This window comes from Entelurus aequoreus, linkage group LG08 (genome assembly GCF_033978785.1).
Source record: "Entelurus aequoreus isolate RoL-2023_Sb linkage group LG08, RoL_Eaeq_v1.1, whole genome shotgun sequence".
NCBI classification, from domain to species: Eukaryota; Metazoa; Chordata; class Actinopteri; order Syngnathiformes; family Syngnathidae; genus Entelurus; species Entelurus aequoreus.
The window spans coordinates 18,142,725-18,163,054 of record NC_084738.1 but is presented as its reverse complement, the minus strand read 5'-3'; the positions used below and the strand labels follow the sequence as shown (position 1 = coordinate 18,163,054).

Sequence of the window (20,330 nt, the reverse complement as noted above, 5' to 3'; positions counted from 1 at the left end):
GGAACCTGACATTTTTTGTTCTGAGAACTTTTTTGAGTTTTTTTTTTAGTCCGACACTTAAAAAAATGCATATAAATCAATGTTGCTGGTAATTTTTGACACATTCCAGGACCTGATCATGATAATAATAAGAAAATACTCCTTGAACTGTTTTTTATGGATGTTATTTTCTGATTTGTTCTATACAAAAACTAATACCGTTTAATACGTGTATTTTAGGCTGAAATATAATTTTTAAAGATTAACTTGAATAAAGTATGAATAAAATTGTAATATCTAATACAAAGTACAGCAGTTTTTACAAAGCTGAAATTTTTTTGCCATTAGCGTCAATTATGAGTGAATTTAAAGGACCTCGTAGGGGTTAACACTCACACACATGGCAAGCCTTCACACTCTCTGCACATACACACACAAAGGGGCCAACTGCAGCACCTTGCCAGAAGTCACAGTCCAGTGTTTCGACCCCTGCATGTCTCACCAGTGTAATAGCAGCTATTTTTTATGTACTGTACTAAAGTCAACATTTCAGCAGAGTTTCCAAAGTACCGTGGCCTTATTTGCTCAGATTACATGTTCAATCTGTTTTCAAATTTAGAAATTGTCTTTGTTTTACAGAGCTGGATCCCCAAAATTATCAAAAAAAGAATTTGTTCCACCTTTGTAGAAGATTCTTTCAGGTACTGTAAAATTAGTAGCACTGCCCCAAATCAGCGCTTCATCATGCTGTGTGCATTGACATTGTACTTTTCCATCTTTCTTAGTAATGGCGCTCTCTGTCAGTGTGGGGGGACGAGGGACACCCATGCCTCTGTGGCTCTCGGAGACTATTTCAGCTCCGCCATTGTCAACCATTGGGACAGTGCCCAGCACTCCTCTGAGTGCCCGACGGATGCCTTCGGAGAGTTGCAGTTTGCAGGGTCCAGCAAGAGACACAGCTATGTGGGTCATTTTGATGAATACTTAATAAAACACTTTATCGGCCATTTTAGGTGGAACATATTGCAAGGTTACACACCGTAAATGCTCTAATTGATGCCTCAGTTCAATTGACTGCAGTCTCCCGTAGGGGTCTATAATTAGCTTTGAGTCAGAATACATTGACATTAACAGCTGTGGCTGTGGGCAACCTCCTGATGTATTTTTTATTTTTTAACAAATGCAACAATATGGCAGGAGCAGCAGCTTCATTTACATCTGCATGTGCTTTAAAATGTTGCTACTCAGCTGTTGGTGTGACACCCATGCGTGTTATACTTGCAGCGCTGTTGTTTACAATTGACTTATTTGCAGTATTAATGCTGATCGTGCACTTTACTGCTATTACAACATTGGTTCTGCTGCTGCTGTGTTGTGCAATATACTTGGTAATACATGACCATGTGATTAAGAAGCAACATTTACCTTTCCACTGTCTCATGCACTCCAATAATCAAAGTTAAAATATCAAACTATTGCATTTATTTTCACCAGTCCTCTTTGCAGTTTAGGTAAATAAACGAAAACAATTACAGGAAATATGCTACCTCATAACTTGTCTAGATTGTTATTGTTTTTTTTTGTCCCTCCACAGTTCTTGCGTCTGTCGTGGGACACACCCCCGTCTATGGTCTACACCTTAATGACAGCCCACTGGGATCTGCCTGCACCTAACCTGGTGGTCTCCGTAGTGGGAGGAGAAGGCAGGACGAAGGTGAAGACGTGGGTGCGTGAAGTGCTCAGGCAGGGACTGGTCAAAGCCTCACAAAGCACAGGTGAACACACAAAACATTTCTGCTGCACTGATGCATCAAAGCTACCTGTATATTTTCAAATATTTGTTTATATTTCTAAAAGTCATGGGAAAATGTTTTTGAACATGCAAAAGTTCGTGCAATGAAAACTATTTAAAAAAAACAGTGAGGCTCCTTGGAGATGTGATCTTTATTTGGAACGACAATGGCCTTGCCTTCCTGACTAGTTTGCCAAGTGCAGGTGGCACACGGTGTTCTCCCGCCATCTGAGGTCATTTTTCCAGGCTTTTCCTCTCTAAGGCCTCAGATCAAAGCTAAGATAATAAGACGCTCTCACACCGTGTGTTCAAACCGCACACTCGGAGTGCTATTGATATACTTGGAAACAACAAACATGGCTGCTGTGTGTTGTAGTTAATTTCCCCCTGCCTTGTTACGGAATGCAGCGTGACTTTTTTTTGTTGTGCGGCAGGAGCTTGGATTCTGACAGCGGGTCTCCGAGAAGGGGTCGGGCGTTGCGTCGGAGAGGCGGTGAGGGATCACGCCACCGCAGCGTCCTCTGTCTCCCTTAACAAGGTGGTGGCACTGGGGGTTGCTCCCTGGGGGCTCGTTCACAACCGGCAGCAGCTGGTCAATCCGCAGGTTGTACACCCCTCACTCCCTGTAGATGTCCCAATACTTTTGCTAATGAGGCATAGTTCAGGCCCTCAACCATCGATCACAGCTTTAAAGCTTTCCCTTGATTCTTCTTCTTGCAGGGCAGTTTTCCTGCCAAGTATCACGTCCAGAACATGAGCCGGGACTCTTGCTGCCTGGATAACAACTACCAGGCCTTCCTGCTGGTGGATGACGGGAGTGTGGGACGCAGAGGTGGAGAGACGGGCTTCAGAGCCAAAATGGAGGACTACATCTCCCACCAGCGCACGGGCATTTGGGGTAACAACTTTTGCTTTGAATAGAGCTCATTGTGTGCTCCTGATTTTTCATTCAATCAGTCAGCTGCCTCCATTGTCCGCTTTCCCCATGTAGTTTTTTATACCGACCTAACCTGAATTAAGAGAGAATGGATCTTGCAGCCTGACGCTATGCTTTATTTTGAATGCCTGAGGGCTTTCTTTTTGGTATGTGCATGACAGCCATTGCATGTCCAAGCATGCATCGCTCCTCAACATATAAAGCCAAGGAGGCTTCACTTATCAAAAAGCTTAAACTCTTGCATTCCTTTTTAATTTATTTTTTGCTGTTTTTAGGCAGTGGAAGCATCGACATCCCTGTTCTATGCATGCTGGTTTCAGGTGGTGCCAGCCTGCTGGAGGTAAGGCCTCCAATGTCTAAACCAGTGCTTCTCAATTATTTTCTGTTACGCTTGGCCCCCCTACAAAGAAGAAAACATTCCCCCGCCTTTGCCGCAAATATAAATATTATCATTTGTCTATAGAATTGTTATAGGTACACCTCTGCATACCATTGTATCCTTTTTAACATTAAAGAAAACAAAAATTAAAAAAGAAAGAAATATAAATCAACTTACAGCAAATAACTTGATTAACATTATTAATATTTTTTAGTCTAACAGAAAAGTTTTAATGTGCATCAATTTTCCGTAAATAAAAAAATTAATATATAATTACTTAAACTATAAACATTTTTTGACCGACTTGAGCTATTTAATACTGAAAAATAAAATAAAATATAATAAATAATAATTAATTCAAATTGATCAGCAGCATTAAGTCAGGATAATATATAAAAAAAAACGTTAACCTACAAAACAAAAATGAATGCAACAAATTTTTATAAATAAAAATAAGGAAGTCAGTATTAATGGCTACAATGAGCACGTTTTGTAGTGCACATCTTTTGGAAGTAGGGTTTGAAGCATGATACTGATAAAGCATGTTAACCGGGGTCACACGCACCCCCCTGGCATTGCACCGCGTCCCCTCAGGGGGGCCCACCACACTATTTGAGAAGCACTGGTCTAAACCGTCTGGCTTTACTTTAATGAGAGGTCAACTTCCCCAACAAATCTTTCCTTTTGCACCAGAGAGTAGATCTGTCCCTGAAGAACTCTATGCCTTGGTTGGTGCTGGCGGGCTCAGGAGGCATGGCCGACTTCCTGAGCGACGTCCTGGTGAACCTGTCATCAGCGCCAGTCGCCCAGTCCTCCGGTGAGGGTGATGCTGAAGCTACTCCCAGCATGGACCTGAAAGACAGAGTTGCAGAACGGGTTCGGAAATACTTCCCCTCTGAAGTGGAGACGGACAAACTTGTTGAGCGTGTAAGTGCAAAGAAGGGCAGGAGAAAAAAAAAATGTGTTCTGTGTTTTTGACATCCAGGAAAGGAGTAGGGCCCAGCCGTAAGGGTGTAGTTACTGGGCCTGGACATAATACATTATCTTAATATAATATACAGCACATGATCTCAGAGTCTAGGTTGACCTTTAATTTAATGCCACTGGGCTTAAAATTCTATGGTTGCACGGACGGGATATTTCATAACAGACAAGGCAGATTGCCAAGAATGTCCCTCTTCATACAATGACCCCCCCCTTAGATTGTATTCCTCCTGTAAGACTTTCACTGAGTACAAGGACATTTCAGTGGCTGCTGAGAATGGCCAACAAGCACCCAGATTCGCTCAGATAACTGAGAATATATGACAGTAGGACGGGGCTGCATATGGCCCCATCCGTCGTGGCTTACCTGACACGTGAAACGTGACAAATTGGGGGGTGCACTATCCTCTTGAGCCTTAAAGCAGGGATGTCTAAATCACAACTCGTGGGCCAAATTTATTCTGCTGACGTCGTCAATTTGGCCTGCGACCGTTATGAGTTAAGAGGGAATCTTACCTTCAGGGAGGTTGGTTACATTTTGATAGTTTGATGATTTTAATGCTAATGTTTTGTTGCTTTTCAGTGGACATAAGGCTTAATGCACATCAATGACCGTTAATTATGCTCTAAAAGAAAGCATTCACAGCATAAAATTATGTGACCCAATTCAAACAACCTTCCCCAGTCATGGTGCAAAAAAAATAAAATCCAACCATCACAAACTGTCAACCGATGTGGTCACACACAACACAATCTGCTCACTGTACATTGTGGACATTATGAATAATGTCAATGTACCATAAAAAAAAAAATTACAAAGCATGATCGGAAAAAGGTAAAACACTCTCCACACTTATCCATGTTTGGCGCATTTTAGCTGCTTGATATTTTTGATTGATTACAAAACTTTGAGGTTGTCACAGAAGTAAACAAGGTAGAAGTCAAACGTTCACATACTGTTAGTATCTAATTATATAAATTACTAATTATCCATTATATTAATATATATATTACACACAGTCGAGATCAAAAGTTTACATACACTTGTAAAGAACATAATGTCCTGGCTGTCTTGAGTTTCCAAAACTTTCTACAACTCTTATTTTTTTTGTGATAGAGTGATTGGAGCACATACTTGTTGGTCACAAAAAACATTCATGAAGTTTGGTTCTTTTATGAATATATTATGGGTCTACTGAAAATGTGACCAAATCTGCTGGGTCAAAAGTATATATACTGTAAAGAAATGTTAATATTTGGTTACATGTCCCTTGGCAATTTATTTATAAATGGTTGATTTACAGTATATAGGCTAGTATAAATCAACCATTTACAAATACACAATAGTAGGCTAAATGAACCTCTTCAACTTGTCCCTTGGCAAGTTTCCCTGCAATAAGGCGCTTTTGGTAGCCATCCACAAGCTTCTGGCAAGCTTCCGGTATAATTTTTGACCACTCCTCTTGACAGAATTGGTGCAGTTCAGCTAAACTGTTTTTTTTTCTGACATGGACTTGTTTCTTCAGCATTGTCCACACGTTTAAGTCAGGACTTTGGGAAGGCCATTCCAAAAACCTTAATTCTAGCCTGATTTAGCCATTCCTTTACCACTTTTGACGTGTGTTGGGGGTCATTGTCCTGTTGGAACACCCAACTGCGCCCAAGACCCAACTTCCGGGCTGATGATTTTAGGTTGTCCTGAAGAATTTGGAGGTAATCCTTGTTTTTCATTGTCCCATTTACTTTCTGTAAAGCACCAGTTCCATTGGCAGCAAAACAGGCCCAGAGCATAATACTACCACCACCATGCTTGACGATAGGAATGGTGTTCCTGGTATTAAAGGCCTCACCTTTTCTCCTCCAAACATATTGTTGGGTATTGTGGCCAAACAGCTCAATTTTTGTTTCATCTGACATCACAAGGACAAATATAAGACCATCTGGAGGAATGTTCTGTGGTCAGATGAAACAAAAATTGAGCTGTTTGGCCACAATACCCAGCAATATTTTTGGAGGAGAAAAGGTGAGGCCTTTAATCCCAGGAACACCATTCCTACCGCAAGCATGGTGGTGGTAGTATTATGCTCTGGGTCTGTTTTGCTGCCAATGGAACTGGTGCTTTACAGAGAGTAAATGGGACAAAGAAAAAGGAGGATTACCTCCAAATTCTTTAGGACAACCTAAAATCATCAGCCCGGAGTTTGGGTCTTGAGCGCAGTTGGGTATTCCAAGAGGACAATGACCCCAAACACACGTCAAAGGTGGTAATTCAGGCTCGAATTAAGGTTTTAGAATGGCCTTCCCAAAGTCCTGACTTAAACGTGTGGACAATGCTGAAGAAACAAGTCCATGTCAGAAAAACTACAAAATTAGCTGAACTGCACCACTTTTGTCAAGAGGAGTGGTCAAAAATACAACCAGCGCCTTATTGCAGTGACACTTGCCAAGGGACATGTAACCAAATATTAACATTGCTGTATGTATACTTTTGACCCAGCAGATTTGCTCACATTTTCAGTAGACCCATAATAAATTCATAAAAGAACCAAACTTCATGAATGTTTTTTGTGACCAACAAGTATGTGCTCCAATCACTCTATCACAAAAAAATAAGAGGTGTAGAAATTATTGGAAACTCAAGACAGCCATGACATTATGTCTTTCACAAGTGTATGTAAACTTTTGACCACGACTGTATGTGTGTATTTTTGTATCTTTAGTCTTTTGTTTTGAAACAGTGTGCTAGATGGTTCACTCTGTGCATTGCTCTTAGCACCTGAGCGCGTTTATTCTGTAGCTGCAAAGATTCATCGAATAAATCGATTATTTTGATTAGAAAAACAGCTTTAAATTATATTCTGTTGATTGTGTCGTATAATGATACAATAATAATAATACATTTAATAAAAATGTATAAAATCCAAACTGTATGGAATGCTTGTAACTTTAAAATACTCGGACATAGTTTCCGCACCGACGCTGAATAGAACGCAAATTAGAGCGGTGCTGTGTGGGTTCCCTGATCTGTGTAGCGGCCAACAGCAGTTTTTGTGTTCTTTTACTTTCTTATCCATTTTTTTAATCAGTGCTGACATGCTAAAAGTGCAATTCCAATGTTGATTATGTGCATTTATTCAGAAAAAAAGAATGATGGTTATGGAAAGCAGAACATTTTTTATTTCAACTATTTTCCTTATTTAAGGCTTTAAAGTGTGTTTTATCTGATTACTCGATTATTTGAACAAATTAATCAATAGATTACTCGTTTATTGAAATAATTGATAGCTCTAGCCCGAGTTTATCCAATTTTTGTCAGTCATCCGCAATTTTTGTCTCGGCTGGTAGAGGTGCGACCCAATCCAATCCACATTATTTATATAGCACATTTAAACAACAAAAATGTTTCCAAAGTGCTGCAGAACAATATTAAAAACAATATTCAATATTATCATTAGCTCCACCAATGACTGAATAAAAACAAAAAATAAATAAATATAAAACCAATATTAAAAACAATATAAAAATAAATATTATTAAAAACGATTTTAAAGGGTAAAACCAATTAAAACAGTAAATAGAAATCACTTTTTTTTTTTTTTTTTTTTAAAAACAGAGGATAGAGGACCACCCAACTCACGTAGTGTTAAAAGCCAAAGAATAAAAGTGGGTCTTAAGACGAGACTTAAAACACTCCACTGTGGGAGCAGTTTGTACATGGAGGGGCAGAGTGTTCCAGAGCTTAGGGCCGACCACAGAGAAGGCCCTGTCTCCCCTGGATTTAAGTCTGGTCGTGGGCAGCACGAGCTGGAGCTGGCTTTTGGACCTCAGAGCGCGCGCAGGAGTGTGAATTTGGATGAGGTCCGAGATATACTGAGGTGCCAGTCCATGTAAAGCTTTAAAAACAAACAGCAAGGTTTTAAAATCAATTCTAAAATGAACAGGGAGCCAGTGCAAACTCTGAATAATTGGGGTTATATGCTCGCGTTTCCTGGCCCCTGTTAAAAGTCGTGCTGCCGCGTTCTGGACTAACTGCAACCGGGAGAGAGCTTTTTGGCTAATGCCAGCATAAAGTGCATTGCAGTAGTCCAGGCAACTTGAAATAAAAGCATGCACGACTTGTTCAAAAAGGTTAAAAGATAAAAACGGTTTCACCTTTGCTAAAAGACGAAGATGATAAAAACTCGATTTTAAAACGCCATTGACTTGTTTGTCAAGTTTAAAATCGCTGTCTATAGTGACGCCAAGGCTGGTGACTTCGGGACGCACATAATTTTGCAATGGTCCCAAGCAGCCCTTTGAGACACTTGTGATATAGGGCTATATAAATAAACATTGATTGATTGATTGATTGAAGAACAGTGAGGGCCGGACCAAAAACTGAAATTTCCGTTTTTCCCTCAGTCATTATTAAAAAATTCTGGGCTAACCAAGCCTTGATGTCGCATAGACAGTTGAGAAGGGGTTTCAGGGGGCCGTGGCCTTTTGAAATCGGCATATAAATTTGGCATTCATCTGCATAAAAATGATAAGGCACTCCATGCCTCTTAAACATCTCTCCAAGAGGGAGAAGGTACAGGATGGGGCCTAGAATAGATCCCTGGGGGACACCACAGTAAAGCGGAGCAGAAGAAGAGGTGGCGTCCCCCAGCCTGACAGAGAAGGACCTCTCTGACAGGTAGGATCTGAACCACTCTAATGCAGTCCCCCTGACACCCACACAGTCTCTCAGGCGGTCTAAAATAATTGCGTGCTACTAAAATGTGTGTGCTACTAAAATGGCAGAGCTGCCAGAATCCGACATTAAAAGCAAGTCATTAAAAACCTTTTAAAGTGCAGATTCAGTACTATGCAAAGCTTTGTATCCAGACTGAAATGGATCTAAAGTGCTATTTTCATCTAAAAAGGCTGCAGTTGCGGCAAAACACATTTCTCCAAAATGTTTGACACAAAAGGTAATTTGGAAATGGGCCGATAATTTGACAAGCTTGTAGGATCAAGACCTGTTTTTTAATCAAAGGCTCAACAACACCTCTTTTACAAAAAGAGGGGACTCTGCAAGAAATCAAGCTGCTGTTGATGATGTCCCTAACAGACAAGTCAATAGAGTCTCAGACTTCTTTAAAAAAGCGAGGGGGGACTGGGTCTGTGGGACAGGACGAGGGTTTTAGCTTGTCAACTATTCCTGTAAGCTCAGGCATGGACACAGGCTCAAACTGACAAAACACAGCCGAACACTGAGTGGCCACATTAAAACTCAATGGAGAACGAGAAATATTTGCCCGAATAGAAGCAACCTTGAGATACATAATTTTTCACAAGTTTCACTTGTCATCTCCAGTGAAGTGGCTGGATTTGGATTAAGAACATAACTAATAGTTTTAAAAAGAACATGTGGCTATCTGACACTATTTGAAATTAAGTCTGACAGATATTTTGTTTTCTCAGCTTTAACCACACACACACACACACACACACACACACACACACACACACACACACACACACACACACACACACACTGGATGCATTAACAGAGAGCCTCACTAGTCACGACTCGCTAGTGAGAAGTACCGCAAAGTAACATAAATTAGAAGGAAAAAGTTGATTGCAAAGCAAAATGTCCTGTCAATATTTCGGCTTCAAACCGAAAGACAAGGATAATCGAGCTAGTAGGCACAATTTCTTGGAAAATAATGGCAACAACAAAAAAAGACAACAAAAACAAACCACCTAACCAAATTTTTCTAACTGGGGAAGAACTGCACTTCAAAGTGTTCAATATTTATTTTAAGTGCAATTTTTGCATACAGAGATTGAGAGTCCATTTAATTTTTTCCTTAGTACAGTACCTATCAGCTATTTTGCTACCCTTTTCAATTTTTGACAGTACAAATGTAAAAGTTCATTCTTCAGACGCCGTGTTTTTGTGGTTGGTAAGGGTAGTAAAACTCACCACAGTGTTTGGGTATTTTCGAACTCTGTGCAACTTTTGACTCTAAAAATACACAAGTACAAGGTTTCTAAATCCAACCTTTTGGTACTGTTATATGTCTTGTGTGTGTGTAGTAGGGCTGTGAATCTTTGGGTGTCCCACGATTCGATTCAATATCGATTCTTGGGGCCACGATTCGATTCAAAATCGATTTTTTTTTTTCAATTCAACACGATTCTCGATTCAAAAACGATTTTTCCCCGATTCAAAACGATTCTCTATTCATTCAATACATAGGATTTCAGCAGGATCTACCCCAGTCTGCTGACATGCAAGCAGAGTAGTAGATTTTTGTAAAAAGCTTTTATAATTGTAAAGGACAATGTTTTATCAACTGATTGCAATAATGTAAATTTTGTTTTAACTATTAAATGAACCAAAAATATGACTTGTTTTATCTTTGTGAAAATATTGGACACAGTGTGTTGTCAAGCTTATGAGATGCGATGCAAGTGTAAGCCACTGTGACACTATTGTTCTTTTTTTATAAATGTCTAATGATAATGTCAATGAGGGATTTTTAATCAATCAATCAATCAATCAATCAATGTTTATTTATATAGCCCTAAATCACAAGTGTCTCAAAGGGCTGTACAAGCCACAACGACATCCTCGGTACAGAGCCCACATACGGGCAAGGAAAACTCACCCCAGTGGTACTGCTATGTTGAAATTGTAACTAATATTGATACTGTTGTAGATAATATTCATTTTTGTTTCACTACTTTTGGTGTGTTCTGTGTCGAGTTTGTGTCTCCTCTCAATTGCTCTGTTTATTGCAGTTCTGAGTGTTGCTGGGTCGGGTTTGGTTTTGGAATTGGATTGCATTGTTATGGTATTGCTGTCTATTGATTTGTTGGATTGATTAATGAAAAAAATTAAAAATAGACTTTTTAAAAATGAGAATCGATTCTGAATCGCACAACGTGAGAATCGCGATTCAAATCCGAATCAATTTTTTTCCCACACCCCTAGTGTGTAGGTTGATACCCCATTGACATTTTTTTGAAAGGAGAACCGTGTCATTCACAACTTTTATCATAAGAAAAGTAAACATGCAGTGTGTCAAATTTCATCCTGTAAGCATCATGTTACTGCGGTTGGTGAGGATGCCAAAAATAAATAGTTGATTTGGTACCATTTACCCACTTCTAGGATTATGAATGTGAAATTGGAATGTTTTTTGTGCTCCACCTTTAGATACACTGTAAGGCTGTCAAAAATGCAGTATTCATCGGTTATTTTAGTATCCTGCACAACATTTGATGTTAGAAATGGAAACATGAATCATTTAGGTGCTGTACCACTGCGGGTAGTTGCGCATCAGTTATTTTGCTACCCTCCCTTGTCCTTACTCTTTGAGATGAAATGTGCATGTCTGTTTAGCTGCACTTTACAAAATGTATGTCTTTGCATTTTGCCCTCAAAAATGAATCCTGACTATACAATATAATTCTATTCTATGTACAATATGATTTTTATTCTTACCTTTTGCACTCCCCAGGCTCTGAGCATCTACAACAACAAAGACCTGATCACCATCTACCATGGAGAGCAGGAGGGTCCTAATGAATTTGACACAGTCCTGCTCAAAGCTCTAGTGCAAGGTAGAGTACAAATATTTAATCCGCCCCTTAGGACATTTGCCATGTTTCCAGTATCAATATATTGTGTGTGCACAGCAACTAAGCAGCGCGTGTCAGTGGAACACAGCCCGTATAATGAAGAGCTGAAGCTGGCGGTCACATGGAACAGGGTGGACATCGCTAAGAGTGAACTCTTCAATGGAGACATCCAGTGGAGGGTGAGAGGAATAGACACACAAACACTGATGCTTTGTGTTATTATTGTTGTACCTACAATACCACCAATCCAACAGTATGAAGACTTGGAGGACTCCATGACAGACGCCCTGATCAACGACAAGCCTCATTTTGTGCGCCTCTTCACCGAGAATGGCCTTAACATTGTGGACTACTTGACCTATGGCAGGCTGGAAAGCCTCTACAGATCAGTGGCTGATGGGACGCTTCTCTACCATCTACTCCAGCGCCGCCTAGTGGAGCGACTTGGTTCACCGCACTCGCAGGATTCACCTCACAAAGTCACTGCTGAGAGCATCCAAAGTGGACCGGCGACAGCGCAGAGCCTTTTTGAGGTTTAAAAAAAAAGAAAAAAGTACAGCTTCTGGAAATATGTTCATACTATTGTTGTTTTATGATTTCTTCTTTTTTCCTCAGGTGTCAAGAGTGCTTGAACTGCTGTTGGGGGACGTCTGCCAGCCTTTCTATTTTGATGTCTTGGGATTGGAACAGATCACATCCAAGAGGAGGGCAATGAAGGTACTGTTAATCTCCCCATTATGTGTGTTAGAGTGCATTATCCTTAAATGTCATCATCAAGCTTTCTCTATAGCGTGCCAGTAAGCTGCTGCGTGGAGATTGTTTGTATCGAGAGAAACGCTGCCTCTATCCCTGGGCTTCGCTCTTCATCTGGGCTGTCCTCCAGAACCGCAGCGAGATGGCAACTTTCTTTTGGGAGATGGTATCTGCACACACTGGCAGATGACGTGATATGACCCATACGATTACCCGCCTCAAACTAATCATTTGTTTTTCTTCCAGGCAGGAGAGCCCGTGCTGAGTGCTCTGAGTGGATGCAAGATGCTGAGGGTACTTTCCAAACTGGAAATTGAGACTGAAACCAAACTTTCCATGAAAGAGTTGGCCCAGAAATTTGAGAACCTGGCACACGGTAGGGCTAATTGTACAGAAATACCACTACTGACGAGCATAATTGGTACGTGACGGAGCTCTTAAAGGGGTCACGTTATGATTTTTTAAAATACATTTAAAACACTTAATTGTGGTCTACGTAACATGTAACGGTTCTTTGGTCAAAATTTTGCATAATTATGTTTTACAGACTGTTTTTAAGCCACTTTCTGACCATCTCTTCAGGATCTTCAGGTCCTATTTACGTGTTTCTACTTCGACTGCGTCTTCTCACTGTCATCCATGTTGTAGTTTTTAGCGCTTCCATAGCAGATATAAGATATACAGATATGAATTTGAACTATACGATACTTTGTATCAGAAATGGTAACAGCAGAGTATGCATGTGCATGTTAGAGCCAGTCAGTCCCGCAACAAAAGGATAGAGAAAAAGAAGGAGCTTATTGACTACAAAGTCGGACTACAATGGCGGACTCGCACTAATCACTTCAGGTAAATTTCTGTCATGTATGGAGATATCCGCTGACGTCACACTTGGGAAAAACGTCACAGGTTGTGCAAATTCCAAACGGTTCGTTTGGAGGAAGTATGGTGGCAGGCAAGATTGTTTTATAAATATCTCTGCAATGCCTTTATGGTTTTATTTCAAAATTTCCCAGACTTATGCAGATCCCAAATACACAAAAACAGGTACCAATAACTGATAAAAGTTGGTTTGCATTTTAGGTCCCCTTTAACTCAAAACGCTTGTATCTCAAAGCAAGGTCACCCATTGAAATGATTTTAAATACATTTAATTGATGCTTGGCCCTCAAAATATCAACATTTTACCAGTAACCATGCCTTTTAAAAAGAAAAACTTTTAAATATGAGTTATTATATAAAATTGATACAATATAATGTAATACACTAACAACTACAGTTGTTTTATAAAGTATTATGTACAGTCTTTACCTTGGAGAGTGGACTTTTACATGATCTACTTCCAGCTGCTTCTTTCTGTCAAAGACACCATCAGCAGCTTTTCGTTATTTTCATCGATAAATGTCTGCCGTTTAGACACATTTAAACAATAATGGCTCATCTTCAATACAGTAAACAGCTAAACTGCTGTACACTGACTACTCTAAAGAATGTCCAATTTTGATTGTCTCTTGAGAAGATATGCTGTAACAAAACGGTGTCTGAAATGCAAGCGGCGCACAAACTTTTGTGAGATACTGTAGAAGTTGCTTTCATATCTCATGTTTTCTTTCTAAATTCCAGACGTCTTCAGCTCTTGTTACCGCAGCAACGAGAGTCGATCCTTCACCCTCTTGATTCGCAAATCTCCGGTGTGGGGCGGCACCACCTGCCTCCAGATGGGAATGGGTGCAGATGCTCGGCTTTTCTTCAGCAATGACGGAGTGCAGGTGGGTCACTTAGCTCACCCTCAAAGGAGCACATGACTTAGCACAGGGGTGTCAAACCCGTTTTCATTGAGCGCCACATCGCAGGTATTGTTGCCTTCAGAGGGCCACTTAAAATAAATAGTGAATATGTATGAATATGTACCTCATGATATTATTACGCAACTGCCTATGCATTTGATTATATTTTGCTAACAAACTGATGGATTAATTATTTATTTTGATTAGAAGTTAAATTGACAAGTGTGTATATATATATATATATATATATATATATATATATATATATATATATATATATATATATATATATATACAGCAATGTTAATATTTGATTACCACAGAACTTTCCTCCAGATGGTCTTATCTTTGTCCATGTAATGTCAAATGAAACAAAAATTGAGCTGTTTGGCCACAATACCCAGCAATATGTTTGGAGGAGAAAAAGTGAGGCCTTTAATCCCAGGAACACCATTCCTACCGTCAAGCATGGTGGTGGTAGTATTACGCTCTGGGCCTGTTTTGCTGCAACTGGAATTGGTGCTTTAAATGGGACAACGAAAAAGGAGGATTACCTCCCAAATTCTTCAGGACAACCTAAAATCATCAGCCCAGAGGTTGGGTCTTGGGTGCAGTTGGGTGTTCCAACAGGACAATGACCCCAAACACATGTCAAAAGTGGTAAAGGAATGGCTAAATCAGGCTAGAATTATGGTTTTAGAATGGCCTTCCCAAATTCCTGACTTAAATGTGTGGACAATGCTGAAGAAACAAGTCCATGTCAGAAAACCAACAAATTTTGTCAAGAGGAGTGGTCAAAAATTCAACCAGAAGCTTGCGGATGGCTACCAAAAGCGCCTTATTGCAGGGAAACTTGCCAAGGGACATGTAACCAAATATTAAAGGCCTACTGAAACCCACTACTACCAACCACGCAGTCTGATAGTTTATATATCAATGATGAAATCTTAACATTGCAACACATGCCAATACGGCCGGGTTAACTTATAAAGTGCAATTTTAAATTTCCCGCTAAACTTCCGGTTGGAAACGTCTATGTATGATGACGTATGCGCGTGATGTCACGACGGCAATGGAAGTATTCGTACCCAATGTGTCACCATACAAACTGCTCTGTTTTCATCGAACAATTCCACAGTATTCTGGACATCTGTGTTGGTGAATATTTTGCAATTTGTTTAATGAACAATGGAGATTGCAAAGAAGAAAGTTGTAGGTGGGATCGGTGTATTAGCGGCTGGCTGTAGCAACACAACAAGGAGGACTTACTTGGATAGCAGACGCGCTAGCCGCCAACCGCATCTGTGATCGGGTGAAGTCCTTCGTCGCGCCGTCGATCGCTGGAACGCAGGTGAGCACGGGTGTTGATGAGCAGATGAGGGCTGGCTGGCGTAGGTGGAGCGCTAATGTTTTTATCATAGCTCTGTGAGGTCCGGTTGCTAAGTTGCTAAGTTAGCTTCAGCGTCGTTAGCAACAGCATTGTTAAGCTTTGCCAGGCTGAGAATTATTAACCGTGTAGTTACATGTCCATGGTTTAATAGTATTGTTGATCTTTTGTCTATCCTTCCAGTCAGGGATTTATTTATTTTGTTTCTATCTGCATTTGAGCCAGATGCTATCACGTTAGCTCAGTAGCTAAAGAGTTTTGTCGATGTATTGTCGTGGAGATAAAAGTCACTGTGATAGTCCATTTCGCGTTCTCAACTCTCATTTTCAAGAGGATATAGTATCCGAGGTGGTTTAAAATACAAATCCGTGATGCACAATAGAAAAAGGAGAGTGTGTGGAATCCAATGAGAACTTGTACCTAAGTTACGGTCAGAGCGAAAAAAGATACACCCTGCACTGCCTCTCTAGTCCTTCACTCTAACGTGCCTCATCCACGAATCTTTCATCCTCGCTCAAATTAATGGGGTAATCTTCGCTTTCTCGGTCCGAATCTCTCTCGCTCCATTGTAAACAACGGGGAATTGTGAGGAATCCTTCCTCCTGTGACGTCACGCTACTTCCGGTATAGGCAAGGCTTTTTTTTATCAGCGACCAAAAGTTGCGAACTTTATCGTCGTTGTTCTATACTAAATCCTTTCAGCAAAAATATGGCAATATCGCGAAATGATCGAGTATGACACATAGAATGGATCTGCTATCCCCGTTTAAATAAAAAAAATTCCTTTCAGTAGGCCTTTAACATTGCTGTATGTATACTTTTGACCCAGCAGATTTGGTCACATTTTCAGTAGACCCATAATAAATCAATAAAAGAACCACACTTCATGAAGGTTTTTTGTGACCAATAAGTATGTGCTCCAATCACTCTATCACAAAAAAATAAGAGTTATAGAAATTATTGAAAACTCAAGACAGCCATGACATTATGTTCTTTACAAGTGTATGTAAACTTTTGGTCGCGACTGTACATATGTATATGTATATATATATATATATATATATATCACAACAGTTGCTTGGAATATTTAGTTGTATAATATTTAAATAAGCAATTATTTCTGTCAAAATCAACTATAAAGATGAAGTGCTTTATTGACGCACAATAATTCTAGGCTTTTGCAGGCCACATAAAATGATGTGACGGGCCAAATATGGCCCCGGAGCCTTGAGTTTGACACATGTCACATAGCATGTAGTGAATGGAGTATTTCCTCCCCTGCAGTCGCTGTTGTCCCAGATCTGGTGGGGCGACATGAAGAGGAACACAAAGGTGTGGAAACACATCCTCACCTTCTTCTGCCCCATTCTCTGCTACACCAAATTGATTTCCTTCAGGTAACATCAGTTCTCTATACTTGTCTCTGATATTCCATAGCTTCTTAAGCATTTATATGATTTAAAGTATCTTCCAAACACAGCTGCGCTCAAAAAGGTGAACATTTTGTCCAACATGCACTCCTTTCTTCTTTCCTGTGCTATTATTTTTCTGACATTTACACCATGTGAAGGTGCTGTTAATAAACCCCATAAAGTCAGATTGACTTGAAATTTCTTACAACAGAAAAAAATACACAATGTAACTTTGGCTGTTTAGCTGAATAACCGTAGAAGGGGACCTATAATTAATATTTTTTTCAAAGATTTGTTTATTGGATTTTTGACATATACAGTCCAGAAATACAATTAAACAAATGTCAAATGTTATTTTTTCCTCCCCCAAACAATTAACCCACAAAAATTATATATAAAATAAAAACAAAATAATAAACTACAAAAAAAAACATGCATCAGTCAAATATATATGGGAAAATATTGACACGAAGCCAGAGACAATTGCTCTGTGGAATGTCCCCAACATGGTGCAGCAATACACAAAAGCAGACAAAGGGCTCGTCAATTGTCTACTTTTCAATTACTTTTCAATCGGGGTTAAATTTGGGATAACTCTCTTTTACATGTTTTAGGAAACCTGCCCATACTTCCTGAAACTTCACAGAACAACCGTTCAATGCCAGCCTCATTTTCTCCAGTTTAAGAAAATACAAAACATCCTTAATCCAGTGGGTGTGGCAGAGAGGCGCTGTTGCCTTCCAATTTAACACAAATGAGTCTTCTAGCCAACAAAGTAGTGAATGCTACAAGATTCTTTTAGGATTTGCTAAGGGTAGCTGACTGAGGTGTTACTCCAAATAGTCTGCTTAGAGGATTTGGCTCAATCTTTTCGCCAATTACTAAAGACACAGATTTAAAATTGCAGTCCAATACCTGTACAGGGCTGGGCAAAGCCAAAACATGTGTATTAACTTAGCTTGAAACTGTTGACAGCGATCACATAATACCGATATTGGGACTTATGATGATTTTAATCAACATTTAAAACACTTAATTGTGGCCCAGATAATATGTATTGGATTGGTTTTGGTGTAAATGTTGCTCCACATAACCATTTTATTTAATTTGTCTATAAGATGTTCGATTCTGAAAGCGTTCCCAGATTGCAAATGAATCCACACCCCCCATATTCTCCAAAAGTACCATAATTTATCTTTTGAAAATGTACAATGTTTAAATATATATCTTGAAGTTGCCATCGCTATTTTTTCCCAGACACGGTCAAAAATTCATAAACATTATATAGATTCACTCGGTCAAAACATTAATTACACATGCACACTTGCTGATAGATTCAGACTCCGAATAAAAAGAGCTGCTTTTAGGGGCTATTAAGTCACTGCGTGTTGCACGTCTGTGTTATTACGCACATGCCACGTTTGGATGAAAATAATACTTGATCCTAACTATTTGTGTTTCCTCATAGCCTGAAGCAGAGGGAGAGGAGCTCCTCCCCCTCTGGCTGAGAGCTTGACGTAATGTCCAAATAAGTGGGGACGGCGTGGCTCGGATGATAAAGCAACTTGAGGGTTCCAGGTTCGATCCCAGCTTCCGCCATCCTAGTCACGCCCGTTGTGTCCTTGGGCAAGACACTTCACCCTTGCTCCCGATGAGTCGTGGTTAGGGCCTTGCACGGCAGCTCCCGCCATCACTGTGTGAATGGGTGAATGTGGAAATAGTGTCAGTGCTTTGAGTACCTTGAAGGTAGAAACGCGCTATACAAGTATAACCCATTTAAGTATGTGCACCTCACTGTGACGTCGTGACGTAGCCAAACTCTAAAACCCATCCAAAACTGTGTGCAAGTTTACAGCAAAATGCATGAACCTCATGATATGATGCTTTCGCATATTGCTTAACATTTATGTCAGAAAGACAACATTTATCATAAGTCCCTTTTAAATTTAGTACACACCTTTTAGACAGAAACAATCTAATAAAGACTGCAACTAATTGTCTAAAAGTTATTGACCATTTGTCTAATGTAGTGTTTCTCAAACTGGCTCCATCTAGTGGTACGCCAAAGAATCACTTAAATATTCCAACACTGTGTTACTGGTCAAACTGTGTGTAATGCAGTGGCGGGCCGTGCGTTTCCCACCTAGGCCTTCAGTGATGTCCGACTTCAATAATTACCTCTCAAAATACTATCCTTTATGTCACCACATGGCCATTGCTAAAGACATACTGTACAGGAACACATTTATGCCCTACTGGGCATTGAATCGCCTCAACAGTGTACAAAACGGGTTATTTTCTGGCGCATTTAAAAATCAATTAACCCGCATCAAGAATTAAAACATATCTTATGTGGTACTGTTAAAATTAAAACTGCAAAAAACATATTAAAAGTGAAAAAATAAAATATTTGGACTCACAATTTGTCGAACCTATTCAACGCCGTATTATCAGAATCAGAATCAGAAATACTTTATTAATCCCCGATGGGAAATTAAAATTTTCAGCACAATCCCATACAAAATCAGACAAACATTACAGGGAGACAGAACAGGATTGCTGACGGTTCTGCCAACTTCCGGTGCCCTTTACAAAAAAGGTGAGATACAGGTAAACAATGGGGGTGGGGGAAGGAGAGGGTTGGGGGGGTGAAAAAAAAAAGAAAAAAAAAGTAAGGCCAGTGGTATCCCTCGTCGTCGGCTAATTCGAGTGGAAATGGCGAGCATTTCCCCATTCCATCGCCAGAACAGCTGAGCTAGCTTCCGGGGTTGGCCGACATCGTCTCACAAGATGTAGTTTCTCTTTAAATATCCTTCTTGAAAATGGCCTTGCAAATATATATCTGCCAGCTAATCAACGTTTTGCTTTCCTTCTCTGCTATCCCGGTCTGGCTATGGCGCAACACTTCCTGCTTCCTGCTAAATTGAAACTTGTGAATGGATACTCACTTTGGAATGACAAGTGAGTATCCAATCACAGTCTTGTTAACATCAGGCTACTTAGGCTACTGTCAACAACTTGTGATCTGATTGGCTATCGCAACTGTCTGTCAACTCTTTGTGTTCTCTAATTCATCTACTAACGGTCCCGATGAGTATCCAATCACAGGACGCGTGAATGTCACATTCAACGTGAGGCCAGCTTGTAGGCCTTACTGACAAGAACTCGTGATCTGATTGGCTATCGCAATTGTCTATCACCTGTATGTCCCCGTTCACTTACAGTGCACAGACGCCTGCATTGTTGATTCTGAAGGCCCAGGGCAGATTTGGTACAGCATGGCAACATAAGCTAGCTGAATTC

General features: G+C 40.0%; 1 protein-coding gene across 1 annotated transcript in view; it reads left to right on the top strand.

Annotated features, from left to right (window-relative positions):
* Window positions 1-20,330, top strand: part of LOC133655564 (transient receptor potential cation channel subfamily M member 4-like) — a 33,820-nt gene that overhangs the window by 4,195 nt on the left and 9,295 nt on the right. Inside the window, exons 2-16 of the mRNA XM_062055828.1 lie at window positions 619-680; window positions 765-942; window positions 1,574-1,754; window positions 2,206-2,375; window positions 2,492-2,669; window positions 2,984-3,048; window positions 3,781-4,014; window positions 11,568-11,670; window positions 11,746-11,867; window positions 11,943-12,221; window positions 12,304-12,405; window positions 12,479-12,607; window positions 12,688-12,817; window positions 14,065-14,210; window positions 16,900-17,012. Coding sequence (XP_061911812.1) covers window positions 619-680; window positions 765-942; window positions 1,574-1,754; window positions 2,206-2,375; window positions 2,492-2,669; window positions 2,984-3,048; window positions 3,781-4,014; window positions 11,568-11,670; window positions 11,746-11,867; window positions 11,943-12,221; window positions 12,304-12,405; window positions 12,479-12,607; window positions 12,688-12,817; window positions 14,065-14,210; window positions 16,900-17,012 — 2,192 coding nt within the window. The remainder of the gene's footprint in view (window positions 1-618; window positions 681-764; window positions 943-1,573; window positions 1,755-2,205; window positions 2,376-2,491; window positions 2,670-2,983; window positions 3,049-3,780; window positions 4,015-11,567; window positions 11,671-11,745; window positions 11,868-11,942; window positions 12,222-12,303; window positions 12,406-12,478; window positions 12,608-12,687; window positions 12,818-14,064; window positions 14,211-16,899; window positions 17,013-20,330) is intronic.